Raw genomic sequence first — 26,071 nt, 5'->3', positions numbered from 1 at the left:
TTTAACGTTTAAATCTGTTCCTTGATTTCATTCAACTGCAGGTTCTGCGACAGTCAGTGTAGCACAGCCATTTCTGGTCTCTGCTGTCTTTTTAATTTTTAAATGCCTCATTTAGTTCTCTAGCCATTTCAAGACCGCAAAATATACATATATACACACACACAAAAAAAAAATTATTTTATATATATATATATATATATATATATATATAGGTTTTGGGCTTTGAAGTGGTTTACCTGGGTATGGCTGAAGCCATCAGCCATCAGCCATAATGCCGGTATTTTTTTATTTTTTTTTCAGCCAGCAATTCTCTCTCTCAAAAAATCTGAGTGGCTGATTAGCCGCTGGAATGCATTCAGAAGCAGCGAGTGGGATAATCCATAAGCATGTGCAATTTTAAAATGATGATGATGGGTATCTATTTACTCAGCATAACATCATCTTTTATATGTTACCAAAAAATGTGTATATATATATATATATATACACATATACACACACACACACACACACACACACGGTATATTTGATTTTTCTTTTTGCATTAAAAAAATCATTAAAGTATATTTTTTCCCAAAAAGAATTGTGTTTGAAAAAACGCTACGCAAATACTGGGACATAAAAAAAATAGCAGTGATTGCCATTTTATTCTCTAGGGTCTCTGCTAAAAAAATATATAGAGAAATATATATGTTTGGGGGTTCCAAGTAATTTTCTAGCAGAAAATACTGACTTTTACTTGTAAAAGAAAAGTGCCAGAAAAGGCCTTGTCCTTAAGTGGCTAGACTACACTGGTGACACGTGTTTACATTATTGAATGTCAGAGCAGGCTTCCTTGCTACCTGCCCATATTGACTGGCACCTCTATATTCTGTATCAGATACTGCTAAGGGTGTTGTAAGGGCCATGACAAATACTTATCACATGTCTCTTACTGCTGGAGGGGCAAAGCGTTATGGGACATGTAGTCCCTTGTTCAATGCATTCCTCTCAAGAATGAGGAAGTGGTTTGCCGCCACCTGCCATCCAAGAGAGGGTAAGAAAGAATTGACTGGTCATGTGGCCTTGACTTTTTACATATTTTTAAAGGTATTTCTGGAGGCTTGTTCAATGTTAGACATATTGACAATGGATAAAGAAAAGGGGAGGGTGTCATTGGAGTTATTAAGTATCTAATTCACTAGAACGTCACAAAAAAAAAAAAAAAAAACGCAGGATGTTTGCTAGTATGATTGGGTATTCAAAGTGAACAAGCGTCACCCTATTCATGAACATTCATTCTGCAAAGTAAAACACTTTCTAAAAAGGTGAGAATTCAGTTTGCTAAGGAAACAGCCTTCATTCCTTTAGTAAATCAATCCCAATGTTTCACTATGCACATATAGGACTGTTTTTTCCTGTGTGAATTCTCACATGGTTGAACAGCAAAAAAAGTCATTCAATAAATGCAAATGTTTAGTTTTCTATACAGTTTTCCACTGTAATGGCAATGAACCAGGGTCATTAACTGAGCCTTAACTGTTTACCTTACATCTTAAATGGAACGAAACCCATTTTCCTACAACACCTGCTTGTGGATAAGATCTTCCAAATAAGGAACAAAATCTCCTTTGGCCAACATCATTCCTTCATATACATCATTGTCACCATGGGATTCCCAGAAGGCCTTTCAGCAACCATTGAAATTTTAAGATGACTTATAAAAAAAAAAAAAAAAAAAAAAAAACACACACACACACTATTCACAATATCAAAGTTGCACTCTATAAACAAAAAAAAAAAAAAAAAAAAAAAAAAATTAAAAATGTTTGATCTAAAGATCATATCTCGCTCTACTGCATTTTAATGGTTAAACGGAAGAAAAAAAAAAAAAAACTTTCAAAAAGGTGCAGTCTGTAAACATAGATGTCCTTTTTCTAGCTAGCAGAGTGTACATAGTTTGCACTGCAGATCTGTGCTGTAGAGGCTGGAGGTCTGTAGTAATCTGCTATGCCAACCAACAGTGTGGAACTTTAGTCAGTCAGTGGCCGGCACAGACTAGAAAAAAGCCAGGGACATCAACAAGATGACTGGGCAGTGGGCAGGATATAAACAGTCTGTAAAAGTCTGCCTCTGCAAAAACAAAAGTTGCATTAACAGTAAAGCTTACTGTTCTTACTTATAATGCAAGAGAGGACAAGAACTGTATTTCTTGTATAAACAGTTACACAAAGCAGTCACAAACTGGGTGCACAGTTGGTCACGCGGAGCATAAAGGAATGGTTTCAAGTCTCCACCAAATCCTTAATGGCAAACTCCTTGGTCCTTGGATACGTCAAGCACTGATGATATGCAACTTCATTTTATCTTTAGACGACATCTTACGCTAGTGGAAGGATATTCTTCCATATAAAATGTACCTATCACAGGTTGGCTCTTATTTTGTACGTTGAAAGAAAAAAAAAAAAGTAGAAAAATGTAGACTTTTAGTCTGTAACATGACTGATGTCACGGGATGAGGAAACTGCTACATTGCTACTGTGCAAAGACATAAGAAACAAAGTATGTTAAAATGTTCATTGAGACAATACTACTCAGTCTTTATCTAGAAGTATCAGCTACAAACTACTCTACATTTTCTTGAAGAAGACCTAGGATTAACAGTAACTGAATATGGAAAATTAAGACTTTTTTTTTTCCAACATTCTTTACACCGATTCTGGATATTCACCAGTAGGGAATAGCAAAATTGTGAGATAAATTAGCTTATATCATCTACATAATCAAAATATGTCCATAAACCCACAGGTGTGATTCTTGGGATTTGTTTTACACAACATGTGAAGGTCAGACAAGAATACTTAATTGTATGAATGCTCCATCTGTCCTTCGATGCGTTCCAGCACCACTTGGCAATCCTGCACTACTGACATTTTCGAAAGGCTGTCTTCAATTGAAAGTGCAGTGGCAGCTTAGCAATCGTTTTAGGAAATGTTCTTTGTTACGTTTAAAATGATTATAGCTTTTTTTTAAACGGTTTACTAAATTCTACAGTGGATATAAGTGTTTTACATATATAATCCAATAATACAGTCCGTTCCATTTCACTGCATCGTTCATACGAGTGTTGACATTTGAACAAGGCATAGTGTGGTACAAACAATGAAGCAAACATAGTTATTGATGTAGTGTATCGGTAACCATGTAGTCTAATCGTAAAAGGTAGGTCCTTATGTCAGTCAGACAAACAGTGACAAAACTCCCAGGTCCTGGAGCTGTGTCCTTACCAAGCTGTCCCAACCTTTATTGGCCTGTGGGTTCCTGGGAGATGGGTGCATTATACCCGTCACTGTAACATCTGATCCCTCCCCAGCCAGAGCCTTTCTAGCACGCTGCTCAGAAAACTTGCCCACTCCAACCACCAACTTAACCCCAAGTGCCTTGACAACTTGGCATAAGGCTTCATCACAGATATCCAGAAGTACATCTCTCTGAGCTTTAGGAAGATCCATTGGGGTCAGGTTTTTCCCCGCTTGGTTCATGAATATGAGAGGGCAATGGTTGTGGACATAGCAATGCTGGAAAAAGTGTTCAGGCTGCCCACAAAGGGATTTGAAAAGACCCCAAAATCGAGCACCACTGACTTCACTATGGGGACATTCAAACCCACGAATGGGCCTTTTTGGATGCTCAATTTCAGGCTTATAAACATGGCCCTCAATTTGAAGCCAGTCACGTACATGTTTAACTTCCCCAAAAGGAACCTGAGAAGTAAAAAGAAGAAAGTTAATTGGCTGTCTGCAAGACTTATCAATAGTCATTCACGTATAAAATACATTTAATTTTGCAGTGTTTGTAAATATTTTACATTTAATAACCAAACCATACAATATTTACCTAAAGTGACAATGAGTATGGCTAGGTTCACACTGTTGCGGGTGGAGGATTGTGTGTAACTCATACGTGTTCCCACAACCTAGGCTAAAATGCGCTGCTTTTTTGCAGATGTGCAGGGATGCCATTCGTTATTAATAGCACCCGTATGCATCTGAAAAATGCCGCACGTTTTCCGATGTGCGAAATCGCATGACAGAAAAGGACCATATGATTTCTGCAATTTTAAAAAGGTGCAGGAACCTTTTCCCTGCATTTTCTCGCAGGTACAGCAGCTTATTTAAAAGAAAGGCCTGCTGTGCCCATGAAAATGTGAGCCACACAAAACGTGATATTTTGAACCTAGCCTGAGCCCCTTTGCTTATGCATATTTGAAAAGTTAAGATGCCCGACATGATCACTCAGTGATCCTTCTATGCTTCTCGCTCCAAAGTAAAAGCTAAAATCTTAATGGATGCTATGATTTTCCTATGACTTTTCACATCATGAATGCTGTTATCAGTGACTTAAAGTGACCCTTTCCTTTTCCCAAAGCAGGGTAATGTAAACGGGTCACTTAACTCCCCCCATCCAGCAGAATATACAAGCCTATAGTTTACTGGTACATTCAGTTGCTGAAGAGAAATATTCAGCACTTCCAGGTAAGGGCGAGCATGTGACCTGCTCCCTACTTTGCCATGCGACATTGCTGGGATCTCGTGATTGCCCCAGCACTGAAAAGAAGTCCATAACCCTGTGAAAGCTCAGACAAGACACTTTAAAGCTTTTCTTGGTCAATGGGTGGGGGTGAAGGAGAGTATATGCTGCTGGAGAGGTTTGGGGGGGGGGGGGGGGGGAAGTTAGGTGACCCTTTAACTTTGCCCTGCATGGGTAAAGAAATAGGACACTTTAAAGGAAACCTAACATTAGAAAAATATAGTGTCTGATGTTACTTTTGAAAATTCTAGTTGTTATGCTGACTATCTTCAATGGTTTCAGAGATACAAATCCAAATATGTACAGAGATCAGATGTTTTTCCATTTCTTGCTACATAATTATTCAGTGTCCATGTCTCAAATGTAAGGTTGGTTTTGAAATCTCCCCAGTTCAGCCTTTAATAAACAAGCTTTTACATGCATTATTGCGGCTAGAATAAAAAAAAAAAAAAAAAAAAAAAAAAAAATGTACTTAACGTAAAAAATCCATTGAAGGACACAGAAATTCATATACTGGTGGGTTATACTGCTGCCTACGGGACTAAAAACTGTAAATCAGCCACTGTAACCCCTCCTTTATCCAGCATTCATCAGTTATGAGAATCAAGGGCAAAAAAAAAAAAAAAAAACACAGGAGGTGTTACCTTTGTAACTCGGACTCCTAAAAACGGATTCTACAGTAAGTATCAAAATCATATTTCTTTTTCTCATCCACTGATAGACTCAGGAATTTAGACACAGTCAAGATGTCCAAAAGCAGCCCAACTGAGGGGTGAGCAATAGCCACTAACAAACGCACAAGAAGGTGGTAGGAACTGTTTCCAACTCAAAGACCAATGCCTGTACTTGAACCAGAAAAGCTGAAGCCCTCTGCAAGACAGGGGAAGCTGTCAACAACAAGAGAAGGCCAAAGAGGATCAACCTTATTCTTAAGACCAGGACAGGAGATCACTGCCAGGGGGAACTACTCTACCCGATAGAACAAACAAGTCTGAACCAGCAAGATGCTGTGAATTAAAAACCCCAAAAAACAAGCAGAGCATCCTAACTACCTGATAAATGAAAAAACAGACCCACAACATGATGTGGTCAGCAGGAAAACACTAAGGGAAGCCCCCAAGAGAACAGGTCCCCAGAGGGAACTTTGGACAAAATCAAGTCCAGAAAGACAAGCCACTCTACACAAGAAGATTCAAGCCTTACAAACCTAACCAGATATAATAAAAAAAATTATAGACCCTTCATTTCTTTGTAAGTGGACAAACATACAAAATCTGCAAGGGATCAAATAATTATTTTCCCCACTGTATATACTGCTGGAACACTGAAAATGAGTCAGAGATGGTGACGGGGACCAAAGGCTTGGCCTGATCATTGGGTTTCAGAGTGTCAGAGATAGACACTTAAAGCGTTTGTAACCCCCCCCCCCCCCCCCCAAAAAAAAAGCATGTTAAACAGCGCACACAGCACAGCAGTGCTTGTGCTGTGTAATTTGTCCCATTTTGTGATGTAAAATACCTGGTTGATCCTGCCTGTTTTTGTTTACCCCTGTGTGTGCTGACCACGGTAATCATGCCTGCTGATCCACGATGTTCAGTTTATGTGCCTCTGTCATCCCGCTGTCTGCTCTCTGATCGGAGTCTATCCCTCTCCCCCTCCCTCCCTGCCTGTCAGTTTCAAAGCCTGTGTGTGAGAGTGATCTCCCCCCCCCCTACTACTGCTCTTCCCAGGGGCTTGAAAATACTACTTATAAATAAATACCCGCCATCCCCACTGCTTTATCAAGATTTAAAGTACTGTGTCCATCTTTTTACAATTCGAATCCTAAAATACCTTCTCTCACATCACCGATGTGAGGTCACATGACCTTCCTCTGTTGGTCAGCTGACAGTTGAGGGTCATCTAAGCCCCTCCCTTCGCATATTTTAGGTCTGGGACGGAGGGCAGGGGAATGTCACGTGGCCTTACATCGGTGATGTAAGAGAAGATATTTAAGATTAGATGGAGTGGAGTAAGACTGGTGATGATGATCTTTATAACAACAGGTGTCCCAGGTTCCAAATTACAGGTGCTGGTTCCTTCTGAAGAAGTAAATGCCCCACAAATGCTAAAGGAGTTTTGGCCAAAGTCAGCCATGGCTGCAGGGACTGTCCCTTTGGTTCTTAGTGAAGACATGCTGCATCCATAAATTAGTAATGAAACTAGAAGGAAATGTGAAGTAAAGTCGCAAGTGCTAACAAACCCAAGTAGCGTGGGGTTTTAAGCAGCCACAGGTGACTGTATTCGTTCGTTGTAGGCGAGCAGTGGAAACATACTAGGAGATCCACATGCTGCTTCACAAGCAGGAGCAACAGAGGGGTGGTGCTTCTTCTAGGCTAAATGGTTGAGTGTGGAGCACACATCCAGTAGATGGCATTACTACTTGGTCCCAGTCTTAATCCATACTGTGGATAACTGGTGGTGACAGTAATTCTGAAGTGTTCTCAACAGTGAAGTAGCCCATGGGACTAACCCATGGGTTTGTAGCCTGAATGGCCTTACATGAGGGTCTTCAGAGACCGAGTTACACCTGGGGCTGTGTTATGGCTTTGGATCTGGAAAGTCCTTTTTGGCCAGCACAGTACACCAAGGCCGGCCATACATGGTTGGAATCCCAGCCAGTTCAGCAGGAACTGGCCAATATTTGAACCATCAATGGGCAGGCTGAATGTACCAAGTTGATTAATCAATCAACTTGGGTACAACCAGCCTGCCAGATTTGCTTCTGATTATAGCAAGCGGCTGCTATAGCCATTATCGATAAACACGGTCTTCTGCCACTGGGAGAATGCAATTGCTCAGCAGGAGAGATTCCCCTGTCAACACTGTGTTGATGGGGGAATCGTGCAAAATTATTTCCTGCAACTACAAAATTTGTACCATCTATGAGCTGCTTCAGGCCTGAAAAACTTCACAATGCAGTGCCCAAAGGTCACATTCCAGGCTAGCCCCACATGTCCAGTCCACCAAGGTCTGAGTACGCCCTCTAAAACTAGGCTGAGAAAGTGCTGATTCAGATGCTTTATTGAGACAAGATCCAGCAGCACTGTGGCGAGATATCTTCATTGACATCACTGAGACAATTGAAGGTGGAGCTGGGGCTATACGGGAGCTGAGTTACAGTTTTTTTTTAGTTTGCTAGTAACCAAACCTTTAGGCAGCAGTATAATGAGACTGTATCCAAATTCCTGCGTCCCTCAATGGATGAGAAAGAAAATCAAATTTTGTTTGTAGCACTTGTGGATTATTCACCAAAACAAAAATAATAAAAGAAAACTCCTCTTGTCTTCCAATTTTTCACATTGTAGTTAATGAGCTTCCCAGTAAAAGATGCCACATTTACATTTAGCCAGTGGGCATGACATACAAGCCCATGAGTTGTTGGCTGAAGTGGTCATACTTCAGGTGCAAGTTCGAATATTAGGCAAGTATCCAACTGACTGCAGTAAACAAAACCTGCAACTGTCCCATCTTGTAGAGTCCATTTACTCACTGGCCTTTAACATTAAGAGCCCTTTCACACTGATGTGCTTAAAAAATAATTCCCAATAAAACTCTGAGCACTTTTGATGCGTTAGAGGTGCACTTTTATATGACATAAGCGTGATATAATGATAGGTATCTATTTACTTAGCATAACATCATCTTTTATATGTTACCAAAAAATGGATATATATATATATATAAATAAATAAACATGACTCAAAAACTGCTTCAAGAACCATTTTGAATCGCTTTTCTGGCGCTTTTGAGGAGCTTCCCATTCATTTCAATGGAGAGGAGCATTTTTTTTGAGGAGCTTTTTTTAGCACTCCTGGCAGGATTTTTTTCGCCGCCCCGCCAGCGCACCACTCCAGTGTGAAAGCAATTATTGATTTGAATGGGAATAGGTTTTCGTGAGCTTTTCAGGTGCTTTTTATAGCGCCAAAGCGCTTGAAAAGTGCTTCAGTGTGAAAGGGCTCTAAGGTTTCATTCACACTGAGCTTTAAAAATGCAGCTTTTACGGGTGTTTGCCATTTTTTACCTGTGAATGCACCTCTACGTTAGTCTGTGCGTCCATGCACACATAGGTGTTTACAGGCAAATTAGAAGAGAGTTTACAGGCAGAAAAAAAAAAACCCCAATCACCAACATGTTCAGGGAAGGAGTTTTTGGGCAGAAAAACGTGGAACATGCATAAACACTAGGCATGTTCATGCATTCTAATGGCCATAATAAATTTATATCCTGGCCAATAGAATGCATTAATGTGCATATGCGCAAAAGCGCATAAACAAGCAAGCAATATGTGGCTTTTACCATAATTTTTAAGCAGCTTTTTTCCAGCCGGGAGAAAGGCCATTCAGAAGAGCTGAGCAAACGCACAGTGTGCAGGAAGTCTTAAACATATCAAGTAAAAAAGGTCTTCATAACATGTTTTTCTTTTTTGGGGTGGACCATATAACTGCATTAACTGTGGTTAGGCATCTAAATCCAGAAAGCAGACATGCAAGATGATGTTGAAACCTAAATTTCACTAGATTTGGAAGACAGACAAATTCAAGTAGCAGTGCAAAGCAGTGAGTAATTTTCTAAGATATTGGTTTCTTGAAAAAATGTTTCCTTTTTTTATATTCATGTGTATGAGATTTCTTATGGTAAGGGTTCGGTTTCATATTAAAACAGTAATTTATGTTTGCATTAGTTATGAATTATCTGTTTAGGTTTAGGCACTCATGCTCAAAGCAGAGAGATCATTCTTCAAGTGTGCAGATCTGATATTTGGGATGTACAATGAAAGGTTATTTTTACCATTAGTCACAAACGGCAAGAGGTTAATGAATGAGCTCCTTTCTTCCCATAAGTACAGAAACATATATTGCAGATATACATCTCTATACATTATCCAAGTCTAATAACAAATAAAAAAAATTGTAGCTAGTCCAATTACCTGCTATGCACACATACACACAGGTAAAAAAACACACACCGGCACCAAAAGATTATTTGTGTACCTTGCAGTAGATGAACTCTTGGGGGCATATTTGCTAATACCTGCAGTGAATGTCCCATTCACTACTCTATAAATATGTCCCTTGGTGTGAGTTTTGAAGCTAAAGCACAGGCAGTTAAAAAAAAAAAAAAAATAGTCCTCAGACTGGGAGAAAGAAGGGTAGAACTAGGGGCCAATCTGGTGTCCTGCATTCAGATGGAACATACTTACAGGAGAAGAGAGCAGAGATGACCTCACCAGTCTGTTGCTGCACTTCAGTAAATAAAATTTAGGTCACCACGTGTCAATTGCAACACAAAAAAAAAATAAAAATCAGTCGGTTAGGTTTGTCAGGGCTGTAAAAATATCAGAAATGGGTAGACGGAATTACAATTTCTTTGCAAAGTAAAACGGCTCCCTTATATGAATTTCAATATTTCCCTGGGAGTAGAGTTTGTTGGTATCATACGGACTTCCTTGAAGAGGATTTTTTGGCATCTAGGTTAGTGGAGGAAAAATGAAAAGAAAACTAGCAGACTCACAGTTGCAAGAGTAGAAGGTTAAACAAGATTCCTAAATGCTAATTCTGCAAGAATACTATTTCTTATTTGGCGAGCAGCTCTAAGCAACACGTAGCCACATAACTCTTTCCCTATGTTGAGGTAAGGCGCAGTTTGGCATGATCTCAAAATGATCACACAGCTTAATAAAGGAATGGGGCAGAGAGGTGTAACCAATTATCACAGCCAGCAAGACTGTCTGACCTTTTCATATAGTGTCACTCCAACCACTCCCAGTCAGTCTCTCCATCAGCCATTAACAGATTTTTTTTTTTTTCCTACTCTTGAGTGGCAGTCTATATGTCAAGCCTGGTATTTAATTGAGCTGCAGATGTAAGCGAGTAGGATAGTGTTGGCAGACCTGGTATATGGCAGGTATAATCTTAATAAAGTAAACCATGAAAGATTTATTACAGAAAAGGGATGGATGAACAAATGCTTAACAAGTGTCTGTATCAGAGATGAGTTAATAGTACAAAATGTTAAGGACATCTTTAATTGAGAAATTTTATGCAGGTTAATATGGCACTGATGCAATTAAACTAAAAAAAAATCAATCCCTACCCTTGGAACAAATTAACCTCATTTGATAAGGATCTTACCCCTGTCTGAGCCATGCCGTACGGTCCCGGGTTCATTCCTAAAAAAAGCACTTCCTTTTTTGATTGGCAATAGGTCCGCACAAACCTCTCATGTGGGTCCCAGGCATAGAGCAATGGATTATACACATACTTGACTGGATCCTGAAATACTAGATTGCCCAGCTTCAGATTCAGTTCTAATTCCACTTGTAGGAAGTCATCTGCAGGATTTTCCTCATCAGAGTTGCTGGCATAGGCGCCAGACTGAGCCTGCGAGAGAATCATTCCTCCACCTTTTCACTACCTGTGATGATAAAAGACAAAGCTCCCTTCTGTAAGTGAATTACTGACATGGTCATCATATAAAAAAAATGAAATACAAGCACAAAAGTAATAAAGGCCTTATTGAAAACCTTAAAGTGGAGTTCCGGCTTATTTTGCAACTTTAGTGATTCCTGGAGTGCTCGCTATGCTGATCAACAATTGGGCATTTTCAATTTGTTTTTTCAGGGGTCCCTTATTTTATTTTCAGGGCATTTTTGATTGTACTTCCTCCTTCTCCCCCCTCTGTGGCCACGGCCAACAACATCACTTCCGCCTTTGCATTGCATCCTGGGAGCTGTTTGTCATCCCTCCCAGGAGGCTGGAATCAGGAAGAACTCACAGAACACTCCCTGGAATCAGGAAGAAGGACACAGCAGATTACACTGCGGCTTCAGATGCCCACATCCAAGATGGCCACGCTCAGACAGCATTTTTAAAAATAAGATTTTGACTAAAATCCAATACTATACACCTTTTAAGTATGAGAATAGCGGTTCTGTAAAGGGCGATGGAATAGTATTATAGGGGTATTTTAAGTTAAAAAAGGTGTTTGAGGCCGGAACTCCGCTTTAAGCAACAGGGATGGAAAATGTTAAATAGACCAGTGACAGAGAAACATCAGCAACAGAATGCTAGGATAATCACAAATACTAGTTATATGGCAGTAGTAGTAGTATTATCACAAGGTAAGTGTTATTTCTGCTTCCAGATCATCTAAGGAGCAAACCTACTACCATATGCTAGTAAGAAAGCAGAAGTAATCAAAGCTATATGAAGCAATGGGGAGCGATATTAAAAACACTTATTTTATCTCAAAGTGCTGTGACTTAAACCACTTACCCACTGGGCACTTAAACAGCCCCCTTCCTAACCAGACAGATTTTCAGCTTTTAGTGCTCTCACATTTTGAATGACAATTGCTCAGTCATGCAACAGTAGCCATATGAAATTTTCATCCTTTTTTCCCCCCACACAAATAGAGCTTTCTTTTGGTGGTATTTAATCATCATTGGGTTTTTTTTGTTTTTTTTGTGCTATTAAAAAAAAAAAAAAAAAAAAAAAAAAAAAAAAAAAAAAAAAATGCATTTTTCTTCTTTTTCGGTTTTTCCTGTTTTTGACAGGTACCCTTCTCCACTTCCGGGAGACGGTGCCGTGGCGCTATCCCTCGGAAGTTTGGCCCCCTCCTTCCCCCGCCGCCGAGCCAATCCGAATGTGCAGCGCGCTTCGCACATGTGCATTAGGGACCCGCCCGTGAAGCCGTAATGGAAACATTGCGTAGTCGACATCACTGGACTCCAGGACAGGTAAGTGTCCTAATATTAAAAGTCAGCAGCTACAGTATGTGTAAGTGCTGACTTCTTTTTTTTTTGGGGGGGGGGGGGGGGGCTGAAGGCTGGAACGCCGCTTTAACCATTGGGACGTCCAAAAGCAGTGTTAAACATGATGGGTGGCCAACCAGGCATCAGGAGCGCAACCATAACAACCAAAGCTCATCTGAAAAAAACAATACACCCTCAAAGAGGATCAGGTCCTCTAAACAGCAGCCTGCAAAACCTTGCGGCCAAAAGAAGCATCCGCAGATGCCAACAAATCAATTTTATAAAACTTTGTAAAAGTGTGCAGACACGACCAAATGGCCGCCTTGCAACCCTGCGTCGCTGATGCCCGATGACGGAAGGCCCAGGAGGCACTCAGCGTCCGAGTAGAGTGTGCCTTAACAGGGAAAGGAGGAACCTGACCCCTAACTGAATATGTCTGAATCACTGTCTGTCTGATCCAACTGGAAATGGTCGCAGCAAAAGCAACCAACCCTTTGAGGTCCAACCACGAGTACAAATAGTGAGTCTGACTTCCTAAGGTTAGAGTGTAGCTGCCAGGTACACCCTAATTGCCTGAACCAAATCCAGGACATGCAGAGCATTGGAAGTTACTTTTTTGAGTCAAGAATACATACATTGAACAAAATTATAAACACAACACTTGTTTTGCCCCTATTTTTCATGAGCTGAACTCAAAGATCTCAGACTTTTTCTATGTACACAAAAGGCCTATTTCTATCAAATATTGTTCACAAATCTGTCTAAATCTGTGTTAGTGAGCACTTCTCCTTTGCTGAGATAATCCATCCACCTCACAGGTGTGGCACATTAAGATGCTGATTGGACAGCATGATTATTGCACAGGTGTGCCTTAGGCTGGTCACAATAAAAGGCCACTCTAAAATGTGCAGTTTTATCACACAGCACAATGCCACAGATGTCGCAAGTTTTGAGGGAGCGTGCCATTGGCATGCTGACTGCAGGAATGTCCACCAGAGCTCTCGCCCATGAATTGAATGTTCATTTCTCTACCATAAGCCGTCTCCAAAGGCATTCAAGAGAATTTGGCAGTACATTGAACCGGCCTCACAACCGCATACCGCGTGTAACCACACCAGCCCAGAACCTCCACATCTAGCATCTTCACCTCCAAGATCGTCTCTGACAGCCACCCAGACAGCTGCTGCAACAATTGTTTTGCATAACCAAAGAATTTCTGCACAGACTGTCAGAAACCATCTCAGGGAAGCTCATCTGCATGCTCATTTTCCTCATTGGGGTCTCGACCTGACTGCAGTTTGTCGTTGTAACCAAATTAAGTGTGCAAATGCTCACATTCGATGGCATCTGGCACTTTGGAGAGGTGTTCTCTTCACGGATGAATCCCGATTTTCTTAGATCTTTGAGTTCAGCTCATGAAAAATGGGGGCAAAAACAAGTGTTGCCTTTATAATTTTGTTCAGTATACTTGAATATTTATTTATTTTTTTTAAACCCAGGAGTTTAGTGTCACTTTAAATATGGAGAAAAGCATGTCATGGCAGCAATGAAAATAAACTGCTCCAGGATCTGATTACCTCCACCATCCATATATACTAATTTTGTATCTTTCAGTGCAAAGAAAAAAAGAATAGTGTAATGCTGTGCAAACAAATGGAAATCAAACTGGCATGATACCGATGGAAAAAAATCACGTTAGGGCAGCTTCACACTGATCTGCAGCACAGCGTACCTGTAGTTTATGTGGGTTAGCTGCACTTTGCCATATTTGTCTGGGACACCACTGGACATAACAGAAGTCTATGGGAAAGCACAGCTAACTTGCTCAAAAGCTGTGGGTACACTGCGCTGCAACCATGCTGCTGCCAAACACAGCAGGGGCAATGTGAAATCGCCCTTAGAACTGTGTATACAGTTTGTCATAACCCGTTAAATCAACTACACTTACTAAATCAATCATTAATGAATAACTAAAACTTTTTTTCTATTTATGTTTGTTTAGATAGAGTGGTAATTGGTTAGAACCACTGTTGCCGTGAGGTCCGGTTCAAACTTATGCGAATTCGCAGCCTGTTCCCGCATCGCACACGCACCCCCGGCAGTTCACACTGCCATATGCGATACGCTGGGGGTGTCAATGTAATCTTAACGACACCCCCAGTTTGATCGCATATCGCAGTACGATCTTGCAGTTCGAACAGGATCGGATCGCACAAGTGTGAACCGATGTGCGATCCGATCCTGATGCGGCTGCCAAAAAGGGTCCTGTGCGTGTTTGCTGCGGGTGCGGTGCGAATTTAGCCATACAAAGTGTATGGCTAAACTCGCACCGCACAGCCGATCGCATGTAATGAAGGAGCAGTGCGCTCCGACATTACATGCGAACCCCGCACTCGCATAAGTGTGAACCCGGGGCTTAGGGAGATTCACTCTCCCTAAATTGTCCTGATCATTATTGTCACTGGGAGAAAAAAGAAATAAATACAAACAGCATTTTTAACCCTCTCCTTTATGTAGATGTACAGAACTTTAACAGAAATAGACCTGAAACTGTGACAGTACAACACAGACATCAATTCAATTTGTAAAAAAAAAAAAAAAAAAAAAAAAAAAAGAAGAAGGTCAGCCCAACCTTTCCTATTTTCCAATAATCTTTTTCTTAAATGAAACTACTTTTACAATTACAAATAGAGCGGGCTTATTTCATATATGAAATATAGGACAATCAAAACTTAATGGTTTTCAGCTGTGATTTTTAAAGGAGTGAAAAAGGGAAATTTTATGAGCCCCTGAAAAGGCTGGATTGAATATTGCCTGAGGGAAGCATACAGCGGAACCTACACTGGCCCTACTCATACAGTGGAGACAGTTCCCGAGTATAACAGGAGAGCGGGGAGATGAGAGTTTGGTAGAATACCGGGACCTTCCTGGAGTCATCACTTACCTATACTAGACCCCAAGGGGTCATCTGGTAAGCGAGTGGGACATCTGATGGTGGATTCCTCTTTCTTCCCACATTTTTCTGCATGGAGGATATATATCATTTGCATGGAGGATGCATTTTCTGAACACTTAATACTCCAATCACTTTGATTTGTTTGTTGCACAGCGCATTTGCACTTTCATTTAAGGACTGTACTTTTGTACTTACTTATAGTTGCACAGTCACTTTATATTTAATTTTATATTTGTCACCTGTGGCTAATTTACTATTAGTGTGGAGTTTGTTTTTTTGCATGGATTATATTGAGCGCTGTCCCCTTTGTTTTTATATTCATTTCATATATGGTAGTTCTGTTATTGCAAGCACAAAATAAAAACTAGCTAGAACCCAATACACAGTCCATACAAGAAATCAAGACTGCTAAAGCTGAACTCCAGGGAAAAGAAAAGTCCTACCTTGCAGTGGGGCTCCCCCTCTTGTATTAAAGGGTTTAATTTTTTTTTTTTTTGATTACTTTTGGCACTTTTCCACTGCAAGTACCGGCTCGGCTCTACTCGGCCCTGCTTGGCCTGGTTTGCTTTTCCACTGCTGGTACCGCATGGTATAGGGTCGGAACGGTTCGGTACGGTACGGTATAGGTTTGCTTTTCCACTAAAGCAGTACTAAAGTTAAGTGGGTGGGATAACAACGGGGTGGGTGGGATTCTCTGACCAATCAGTGGCTAGTAGTGACTCCATGCAAAGGATTGTGGGATATGGTACCAGTTTGGTACCTGTTGGAACCACAATCGAGTAGGTACTGTTTTTTCAGGGCCGTACCGTTCGGTTCCATGCAGTGGAAAAGCAAATCTATACCGTACCGTACCGAACCGTTCCGACCCTATACCATGCGGTACCGCAGTGGAAAAGCACAAAAGGGTGCCGAACCGGTACGGTTCCATGCAGTGGAAAAGCGCCATTTTATTGCTATCACAAAGAATGTAAACATTCCTTGTGACAGTAATAGGCAGTGACAGGTACTCTTTATGGAGAGATCTGGGGTGTGTAAGACCCTAAACCCACTAAACGCCAAGTTTGGCTGTTTTGAATACGGTCATGTTTTTCAAACTCTGGCGGTACAACCACTTGAAGCAATAGCGGTCATAATCGGCAAGTTTGTGGCTGATACTTACAAAAAAAAGTGAATATTAGTCCCACCGATAATCGGTAGATCCCTAGAATGCAGTCATTACATCTAAGAAATGGTGAGCTGCAATATAATATTTTTGCTTTTGGATTTAATACCACTATAATATAAAGATGTATTGGTTTCCTAAATAACAAACCTGTTATAATTACCTTCTCTGTGTAATGGTTTTGCACAGAGCAGCTCTGACCCTCCCCTGTTGGGGTCCCCCTCCGGCAATCTTGGTGCATCCTCTTCTTTGAATGGCCTCATATCAAGCTGCTTGGTATAGGGTCACTAGTGTGAGCTCAATCCCAAGATGAACTGTGTATGTCTATTGACACACACAGTACGGCTCAGCTCTCTCCTTACTGGAATTGAGAGCAGGAGTCAATGGGTTTCTGCAGAGTACATTCTGCAGAATGTAAATATCTCCTAAACTGTGATCGTTTAGGAGATATTTACAGTACCTATAGTTAAGCCTATAATAAGGCTAACCTATAGGTACAAATTATAATTTAGAGTTTACTTCCTCTTTAAATATCAAACAACTGCACCACACGGTGTGCGTTATGCATGCCCCTATTTGCTTGAAAGGGACGCACCAAGATCAACAGGGATACAACTGCTGCCGTAGCATGTGTACACCCCCGGCTGCTTCTGCACCAAAAGGTGGGAGCAGTTGAGGGGCAGGGCATCTCTGTCAGGTCAGCTGTGTAGCAATGGCTTCTAGTTATGGTGACATTTGTCCAGGACCGATTTACATTAGTCGAAAGGACAACTTGGAAAACGTTTGTTGATCAGCAGCTGCAGCGACTATTCAGTGTATTCTGACACTGCAGGTTCTCACTGTCAGAACACAATATCCTGGTAGGGGGGAGTTCTCCACCCACCTCGTTGTGTTGATGTTGGGATCCGTTTGTGTTTTTCGTTCAGCCATTACTCATTAAATGTATGGAATTATGATTGAAAAGAAAAAAAACCCACAAACATTAATTGTTTCTTGTTTCTATGCTGCAGCTGCCCCATGGCTGATCACACAGCACTTGGTCTACTAAGAGGGGTACCCCAGCGCTCACTGGGGTACTGGGCTGGCAATGGGGGGGCGTAGCCGGCCCGGGCTCTCAGCTGCATGCTAAGCAGTGTTAATGTCGACTAAAATAATACCATTTTAGTCGACTAAAATACAACCAAAAACTAAAAGAATTGAGATAACTAAAATATGACAAACTAAAATGGCTTTTTAGTTAAAAAACTAAAATACGACTAAAACTAAATTGAAATTTGACATCAAAATTAACACTGCACTATCACATAAGAATATGTAGGGGGCATCTACTAAGCTGCTAAAATAATGTTAATATTTAATGTTGGTAATATATTCAGGTATAATATGTGCAATGGCATTACAGTCAATAAGAGTTTACAGTTTTTTTTTTTATATATTTTCAAGTTATAATTCTGCTTCTCAAAAAGCAAAATATATTGGTTTATGGAACTTGGATTTATTTATAAAGACGTTATATATCACAATGGCCAAATCTGTGTCTGTAGTGCTTGTTTAAACCTTAAAGCGGAGTTCCGGCCTCAAATACCTTTTTTAACTAAAAATACCCCAATAATACGAATCCATCGCCCTTTACAGAACCGCTATTCTCATACTTACAAGGTGTACAGTATTGGATTTTAGTCATAATCTTACTTTTAAAAACGCTGTCTGGGGGCGCAGCCATCTTAGACATGGGCACCTGAAGCCGCAGTGTAATCTGCTGTGTCCTTCTTCCTGATTCCAGGGAGTGTTCTGGGAGTTCTTCCTGATTCCAGCCTCCTGGGAGGGATGACAAACAGCTCCCAGGATGCAATGCAAAGGCAGAAGTGATGTCGGTGGCCGTGGCCACAGAGGGGGGAGAAGGAGGAAGTACAATCGAAAATGCCCTGAAAATAAGGTAAGGAACCCCCGAAAAAAATTGAAAATGCCCAATTGTTGATCAGCATAGCGAGCACTCCGGGAATCACTAAAGTTGCAAAATAGGCCGGAACTCCACTTTAATACCAGAAATAATAACACGTTATTTGATTTTTACTCCAGGAGTATAAAATGAGTTTGGCAATTCTAAAGAAATGCTTAAATAATGCATTCAAAATTTAAATAAACCCTTTAAATTTTTGACAACTAAAATGTACTGGAGATTTTAGTCGACTAAAATAGAACTAAAATAATTCAGACTACTAAAATACGACTAAAACAATAATGGGATTTTAGTCAAAAGACTACAACTAAAACGAAATCGAAATTTGATGTCAAAATAACACTGATGCTAAGAGGTGGAGCCAGCTGTCAGTCAGACAACCAGGTGGATCCCAACAATATTGGGAACCTTCCAAAGCCTCTGCCCTGTCAGCTGACTCTGGGTCATAGGAGAACAAAAGTAAGGGCCCTTTCACACAGAGCTGCTCCATTCAGCAAGTACATCCATGAGCAGATCCCCTGCTAAATCAGAGCTAAATGGGATGTTGTCAGGTTACTTTTTACATCCAGGTCCATATTTTGACAGTGTGATGGCTCTATGGGCAGCTGGATGTAAATGGACTTCAGGTTACCTCCAATCTGCCATGTTTAGGTCTACAAAAACTGAAAAAATAAAAAAGGTGAAAAACATTCCATTTGTTTTTTCCAAACCTGGATGTTGAACCCTGTTGGGTGTAAATGGACACAGCCTGCCCATAGACCCTGGTAAAGATTCTGATCAGGTCTGCCTACAAAATGGACAGGCAGACCTAATTGGAAACCCAAAGTAAAGGGACCCAAAGGCCCCTTTCACACAGGCGGACTGTTCAGATCCACCTGTCTGTTTTGTTGGCGGATCTGAACAGATGCCCCATGTATCTCTATGGGGCATCGAATGTCAGCGGAGACATGTCCGTCAAATCTGGACGGATGGAAAACCTATTGTCCACCCGTCCAGCGGATCGGATGAGAATGGACAGACGGTCCGTTCCCATCCGATTCCCCCATAGAGAACAGCAGGACCTGACAGCTGTGTCTCCGCACACAGCGTGGAGACACAGCTGTCATCCTCCTGCTCAGCAGGGGAATCGGCAGATCGATCCCCCGCTGAGAAAAACAGAGTCCACTGATGGAAAGGGGCCTAAATATACTCCTGTCACTCACAAGAGAGGTATGGCCCAAAAAAGATTTGGCCATACTTCTTTTATTGGGCAGCTTATGAAATGCAATGCAACTTTTGCTAGAGTACATGTAGATAGGATGTAGGTGAAAAGAGGTTGCAAAAGATCAGCATCACCAAGATGTAAGAAAGGATGAAAAAAAATAAAAATAAACATTTTATTAAGAAGCATGGTGATGGTCAATTCAGAAACTAAATGTCATCAGCTGTTATTGCATTTGCTTCTAAATCTTGTCTCAGCATTGCACAACATAAGAGTCCAACTCCTATTTTCCAGTCACTCGTTACAGGCAAGAAAATCTGATAAAAACGGTGTACAGTGGAAACAGAAATTTATAATATTGTAAAACACTGAGCAAAATGTGTGCACTACATACACCCTGTATTATCCTATAAGAAGAGCAGACAGATCAGGACACATCCATGTAGAGGTGGAGGTGTACTGTATGTAAATAAATAAAAGGAAACAATATGATGGTGATCAGTACATGGAAAACATCCTAGCCTAGGTTCACACCTGTGTGATTTATAGTGCAACAATGCATGACAATCCATTTTACAATGTTTTCTCTGGGGCCTGTTCACATCTTTGCATTTTTTGAAGAGGTGCAGACACTTCTTTTGGCGCATCAAAGTGTGATTTGTGAGCCCAAAGACTTCTATGGGAGTGCATACAAATTGCATGTTTTTGGTAGGGTTTGGTGTTTAACAACCAGTCTCCTCATACCAAAAAAAATAAAAATCTGTATCAAAAACAAACTTGCAAATATGCAAAAACTCCCCAAATAACACACAAAGAACCACACGCACAAGTGTGAGCCTAGCCTTAGCTCCCATTCACATCTGAGGGTTTTATGATTTGAAGCTCAAAGCTCCAAAACACTCAACAAGCCAAATCCCATTGTTTTCAATAACCCCAGTTCACATATGAGTGTCCTGTCCCTTGTAGCTCGACTCCTGACGCTCAAAAATGTACATTAGCTACTTTTCAGACAGAAATGTTAGCCCCAGACTTCAACGGGAATGACTACAAACCTAAATTATACTCCACTTTTGTTGAGAAAAACAAATCCCCCTCTGGGTGATCTATGTGCATTGCATGGATTTTACCAACTTTCTTGTAGGTTCCTACCTTCTCTTACTATGAAGAAATAGCTGCTGGTGTTTGTCCATGATCCAAATAAATGTAAATGGGAGTCATTTTATAATGAGTCAGCTGCTGCACTGCAGGGCTCTAATAAGGAAAATGTCAGGGTCTGCATCCCTTTAAGCCGGCCATACGCAGTCCTGCTGAATCTGCCAAGATTCGAACCGTCAATGGGCAGGCTAAATTTACCAAGATGAGTGATCAACTGGGGTACAACCAGCATGCTTGTTTCTCTTACGATTATCACTAGCGGCTGCTATAGCCACTAGCAATAATCAGTCTTCTCCCGGCAAGGATGGCTTTCCCCGCCCCCACCCTCCCACCAGGAGCAGACAATTGCTCGGCAGGAGGGATTTCCCTGTCAGGACTGCCTGTGTCGATGAGAGAATCTTGCCAATTCCTTTCCTGCAACCCGTGGTTGCTGGAAAGAAATTTGCACTGTGCCTTAGATGTAATTTCCTTTTGGGAGTATCTCACCAGAAATTACATTTTTGATGCAGGGGGTTCCCAAGAACCTGACTCGTATCTAAAGCCTCGTACACACGATCATTTTATTAGACAAATCTGTTTTTTGTTGCATGCTAGTCTCATATGGAAAGGGAAGAGGTTACTTTCATATGAAAATTCTCTTACGACAGAATTCAACTTCACCAGTGAGGTCATGTGTTGACTTGTTGTGTATGTATTCTTTCGTTTCTGAACATGTGTAGTCTTGCTCTTGTCATTTTTTTTCAGACGAAAACTGTACTAATTAAACAAAAATCAGACGTTGTGTTCACGTGCGATAAACATTTTATAGCCTGCACATCCAGTTTTTGTCGTACAAAAATTTGTAATCGGCTGCTAAAAGCCGTTTGAACAAAAATTTTCTACCAATTTTCCCATCGTGTGTACGGGTCTTTAGTGTAGACTTCTGAGAAAATAAGTGAGCCAATCCACAATAGTGGACCTACCCTTTAACTGATCTCCTCCCCCTAGTGCTTTCCATTGGCTATAACAAAAACAGCTAGAATACACATGGAAAACGTGTAATACATTTCTAAATCACTCTGCTCAGGTGTAAGTCACGAGTTACAGAAACATGGACAGATATGCGCATTTCTGCTCCAAATTCGAATAAACAAGACAAAACGTGCATCACATCTGCAGTTCCATTGTTCTCTTAACACCCCCAAACGTGGGTATCAGTTGCACCAAACACATGAAGCTCATTGGCAAAAAAAGGTGCAGGAGCAACTTTGGCTCATTTGTCACGCTTAGGGCAGTACATATGAGTGAATGGTCTGTCCTATGCTGGTATGCAGAAAATGCAGAAAAATTGCATTGCACAGGTTTGAACACAGCCGTGAAGCCCCATTCACACCTGCATGTTCCGAGAATGCTTGCAGAAATAGGAGTATTCCCAAAACATGCAAAAAAAAAAAGCATGTCACATATGTGGTGCCATTAGTTAATAGCACCACAAACACAGCTAGGAAATATGCATTTTGCCACGTGGTTAAAAAAGACACGCAAACTGGAATGCAGCAAACGTGGTTATGACAAAGCACTTTTATCATGTGAAACGTGTCAACCTATTTCCTTCCTCCCCTGCCTATATGCTTGTTTTTTATTTATTTTTTTGCCAATAAAGCCATTTTTTTATTGTCTTCGGGAGTGCAGCCATCTGAAGTTTTAATTTATCCTTATCTCTGTGGCAGTGACAGGGCGTGCACCCCTCACAGACTATTAACTTGGATCACAGCCTTTGGATCACCTGTGAGCAGCGAGTCTCTGCTCTGGAATGTGGAAAAGTTCTCCATGGGTTACTTCGCTGCATCTCATGTGTGTAGGGCAGCCCATTCAAGTGAATGGGCTGCCCCATGCTGACACGCGGGGGAAAAACGGCCTCATTCACACCTCGCATTGTTTGCATGACAGCATAAAAAAAGCACATTTAAGCAAATGAGAGTCCCTACGCTGTCATGCAAACCATGGATAAATGTGACTGGTAACGCAGGGGTAAATGGGGCGTTTTTGCACGCGACAAAAAAAAAAAAAAAGTACTAGGAGGTAGTTTAACCACCTTTTTAGGCACTGGGCCAAGTAGGTTTTGTATCCCACGTTTTTCATGAGACTGCTACCCACGTTTTGGGGTACCATTAAGAAATAATGACACCACAAGCGTGTTGTGCTTTTTCAAAAAATGCAGGCAAAAACGTGCGTTTCTTCCCACGTTAACCAAATGCTCAGGTGTGAATGTGGCTCAAATGCTCCATTCACCTCCCTATATACCCAGAAAAGCGTTAAAAACACACGTTGCACTTGTGAGCATAGCACAAACACATACAAAAACATGCATTTCCAGAACATGCAAAAAAAGTGGCAAGGCACAGAATGTGTGTCGGAGTGCCATTATACAGCAGCTCAAAGTTGTAATGGTTTGGCCTTTTAAAAACATAAATCTCATACTTAGCTGTGTAAGGATTTTGCACAGAGCAGCCCTGATACTTTTCTTCTCAGCCCCCCCCCCCCCCGGCGCTCCTGATGCCTCCTCGTTGACCAGTGCCCCCAATAGCAAGCTGCTTGCTATGGGGGCGCTGATGCATGCTTGCTCTCAAGCCCCACTCTATGCATTCATAAGTCACAGAGAGCTGTGGCTCGGCCCCACCCCCTGCTCTCTCTTTATTGGCTCACTGGCTGTGATTTACAGCAGTGAGAAACAATGGCTCCCGCTGTCGTGTCAACTAATGAGGAGGTAGAGTCCGGGGACAGCCGAGGATCCCGTGCATATTGCTGGATCGAAAGGGGAATAGGATGCATGAAGTCGAAAAAAAAAAAAAAACGAACAAACCCTTCAGAATTTACAACCACTTTGTGAATAGGCGTCCCTGCACTGGGAAGTTATAAATTCCAAAAAACACACAAAAAAACCTGTGCATCGACAAAAATGCGTCAAAGAAGCTTCACCACCTTTTTGTGCGTGTAGTATTGCGCTTTTTTTTTTTAAATCTGCGTTTGCTACACGCCAAACCATGCATCTGCTAACCACATTTGCAGTGCCATTAACCACTTCCCGCCTGCCCCATAGCAGATTGACGGCGGGAATGTGGTTGGCAGGATAATGCGCTCTGTGCGCCCCCAGCGATCGGTGATGCTAGGTGTCAGTCTGACTCCCCGCATTTCCGATCTCAGTAAAGAGCCTACCGACGTAGCTCTTTACCATGTGACCAGCCGTGTCCAATCACAGCTGGTCACATAGTAAACAGGAAGAGCCGTTGATCGGCTTTCCTCAGTACGTGCCTGACAGGCACGAGTAAAGGAGCGCCGATCGGTGGCTCCCCTGACAGGGGGGGGGTCAGCACTGGTAATCAGATCATTGATTACCAGTGCAGACCCTCGGGTGGGGGGTGCCACTGGAAACAACAGGGATGGCCACCCATGACCCCAGGGATGCCCACTATGGCCACCAGGGATGGCAATCAGGGCTCAGGGAGCCCCCCAGTGCCCTCCACAGCAGTGCTGCCCACCAGTGCCCTCCCCATCATTGCCATCTCAGTGCCCATCATTGCCATCTATCAGTGCCACCCGCCAGTGCCCATTAGTACCAATCAGTGACGCCTATCAGTGCCCATCAATGCCACCTATCAGTGCAGCCTATCAGTGCCACCCCATCAGTGCCTGTCAGTGCAGCAAAAAAAATTATTTACAAAATTGTATAACAAACAAACAAAAAAAAATGTTTTTCTTTCAAACTTTTCGGTCTTTTTTTATTTGTTTAGCAAAAAAGAAAAAAACCTTGTGGTGATCAAATATCACCAAAAGAAAGCTCTATTTGTGGGGGGGAAATGACATAAATTTGTTTTAGGTACAGTGTTGCATGACCGCGCAATTGTCATTCAAAATGCAACAGTGCTAAAAGCTGAAAATTGGCCTGGGCAGGAAGGGGGTGAAAGTGCCCGGTATTGAAGTGGTTACAAATTAATGGCACTGCAAGAGCAGTACGCATCTGCAGCATGTTTCCTAAACGTGCAATAAAACGCACATTTCTTGCGGCTTTGTCATGCATTCAGGGAACGCAAAGTATATAGTGGGGCCTAATTAATAATGGCACCCCAACCGCTGCTAGGAGATGCACGCTTTATCATGTGACAACACACAAAAAAGTGAACATGGCAAATGGCCCGCAAGCTGCTTTGTCGCACACAGTGGGCCATTGAAGTGAATGGGCAGACCTATGCTGTTGCACAACAAACTCTGTGAAAGCTGCACGTCATAGGGTCATTCCTGTGTGAATGGGGTCTGAACACAGCCTCAAGTGTTGTGTATGTCAGGTGGTGAATCCTCCTCCTCATTCAGGTCCCATTTAAGAAAGAACACCTCACACATCCCACCACCAACACAAGGCAGCGGTGTGCAGGCACAGGGTGCCCGGCCTCGGAGGATTTCTTAGTAAATGTGAACAATGCTGCTTCTCCCCAGCCATGCTCCCACAATGCACCGCGGATAAACAATCCTCACATAGACAGGAGGCTCCTACACCACAATGGCGGGGGTCACCGGCCGGGCTGTGAGGAGTGCTCAGGCTGACAGCTCCCCGGCCCTCAGTCTCTCACAGCCGCGTCCTTGTCATTTATCTCAATGGCATTTACCTTACAATTCGACAGCAGCCGCGTCCCAGCCAGCATAAAAAGGGGGCCTCGGTCACGTCGCAGTCATGTGACCGGGCCTTACGTCGCCGCGTCACGTGAGCCGCCCGCGCTGAGTGGCTGGAGGGTTGGCGCGCCAGAATTGAATGGGGGTGGGCGGGTTGTTCTGCCAAGATCTCCAACGACGTTACTTCCGGTGAATGCACATCAGGAATAATTGGAGATGTCGACCACTTGGCGTCTTCACACAACACCGGTTAGTCTACCTACACACTTCGGTAGATGCTATAATTACTGCAATTGTTAGTCCGCCTGCTAGTAACCAAAAACATGGCCGCCTCCAGCGCGGCGACAACTAGCGAACGGACTAACAATTTGCACTAATTATAGTATCTACCGGAGTAAACAGGCTGTCGGTGTTCTGTGAAAACACCAAGTGGTCGAAATCTCCAATTATTCCGGGTGTACAGTCACCGGAAATAACGTCGTTGGAGCTTTCGGCAAAACACAGGGCTCTGGAGCGGCGGTGTGATTGTTCCATTCGCTGTGGTACACATAGGTAAGGGAGGGGGGGTCCTCACATAAAGACACACTTATCACACGGGGGGCCTCAACACTATTCCCAGCAGCGCCTGC

The 26,071-nt window shown here is 42.1% G+C and overlaps 1 protein-coding gene across 1 annotated transcript; it reads right to left on the bottom strand.

The window, feature by feature from the left end:
- Positions 1 to 1,841: 1,841 nt before the first annotated feature.
- Positions 1,842 to 25,550, bottom strand: SMUG1 (single-strand-selective monofunctional uracil-DNA glycosylase 1). The gene is made up of 3 exons (XM_082246551.1): positions 25,439 to 25,550; positions 10,743 to 11,025; positions 1,842 to 3,743 (listed from the first exon to the last, which is right to left on the bottom strand). Exons 2-3 carry the CDS (start codon positions 11,004 to 11,006, stop codon positions 3,219 to 3,221), a joined length of 789 nt encoding a protein of 262 aa, XP_082102677.1. The 5' UTR covers positions 11,007 to 11,025; positions 25,439 to 25,550; the 3' UTR covers positions 1,842 to 3,218.
- Between the last annotated feature and the right edge of the window lie 521 nt (positions 25,551 to 26,071).

The sequence above is a fragment of the Pelophylax lessonae genome (assembly GCF_965119305.1).
Source record: "Pelophylax lessonae genome assembly, chromosome: 2".
NCBI classification, from domain to species: domain Eukaryota; kingdom Metazoa; phylum Chordata; class Amphibia; order Anura; family Ranidae; genus Pelophylax; species Pelophylax lessonae.
The sequence above is the reverse complement of the archived record's forward strand: the minus strand, read 5'-3'. Positions and strand labels throughout refer to the sequence as shown.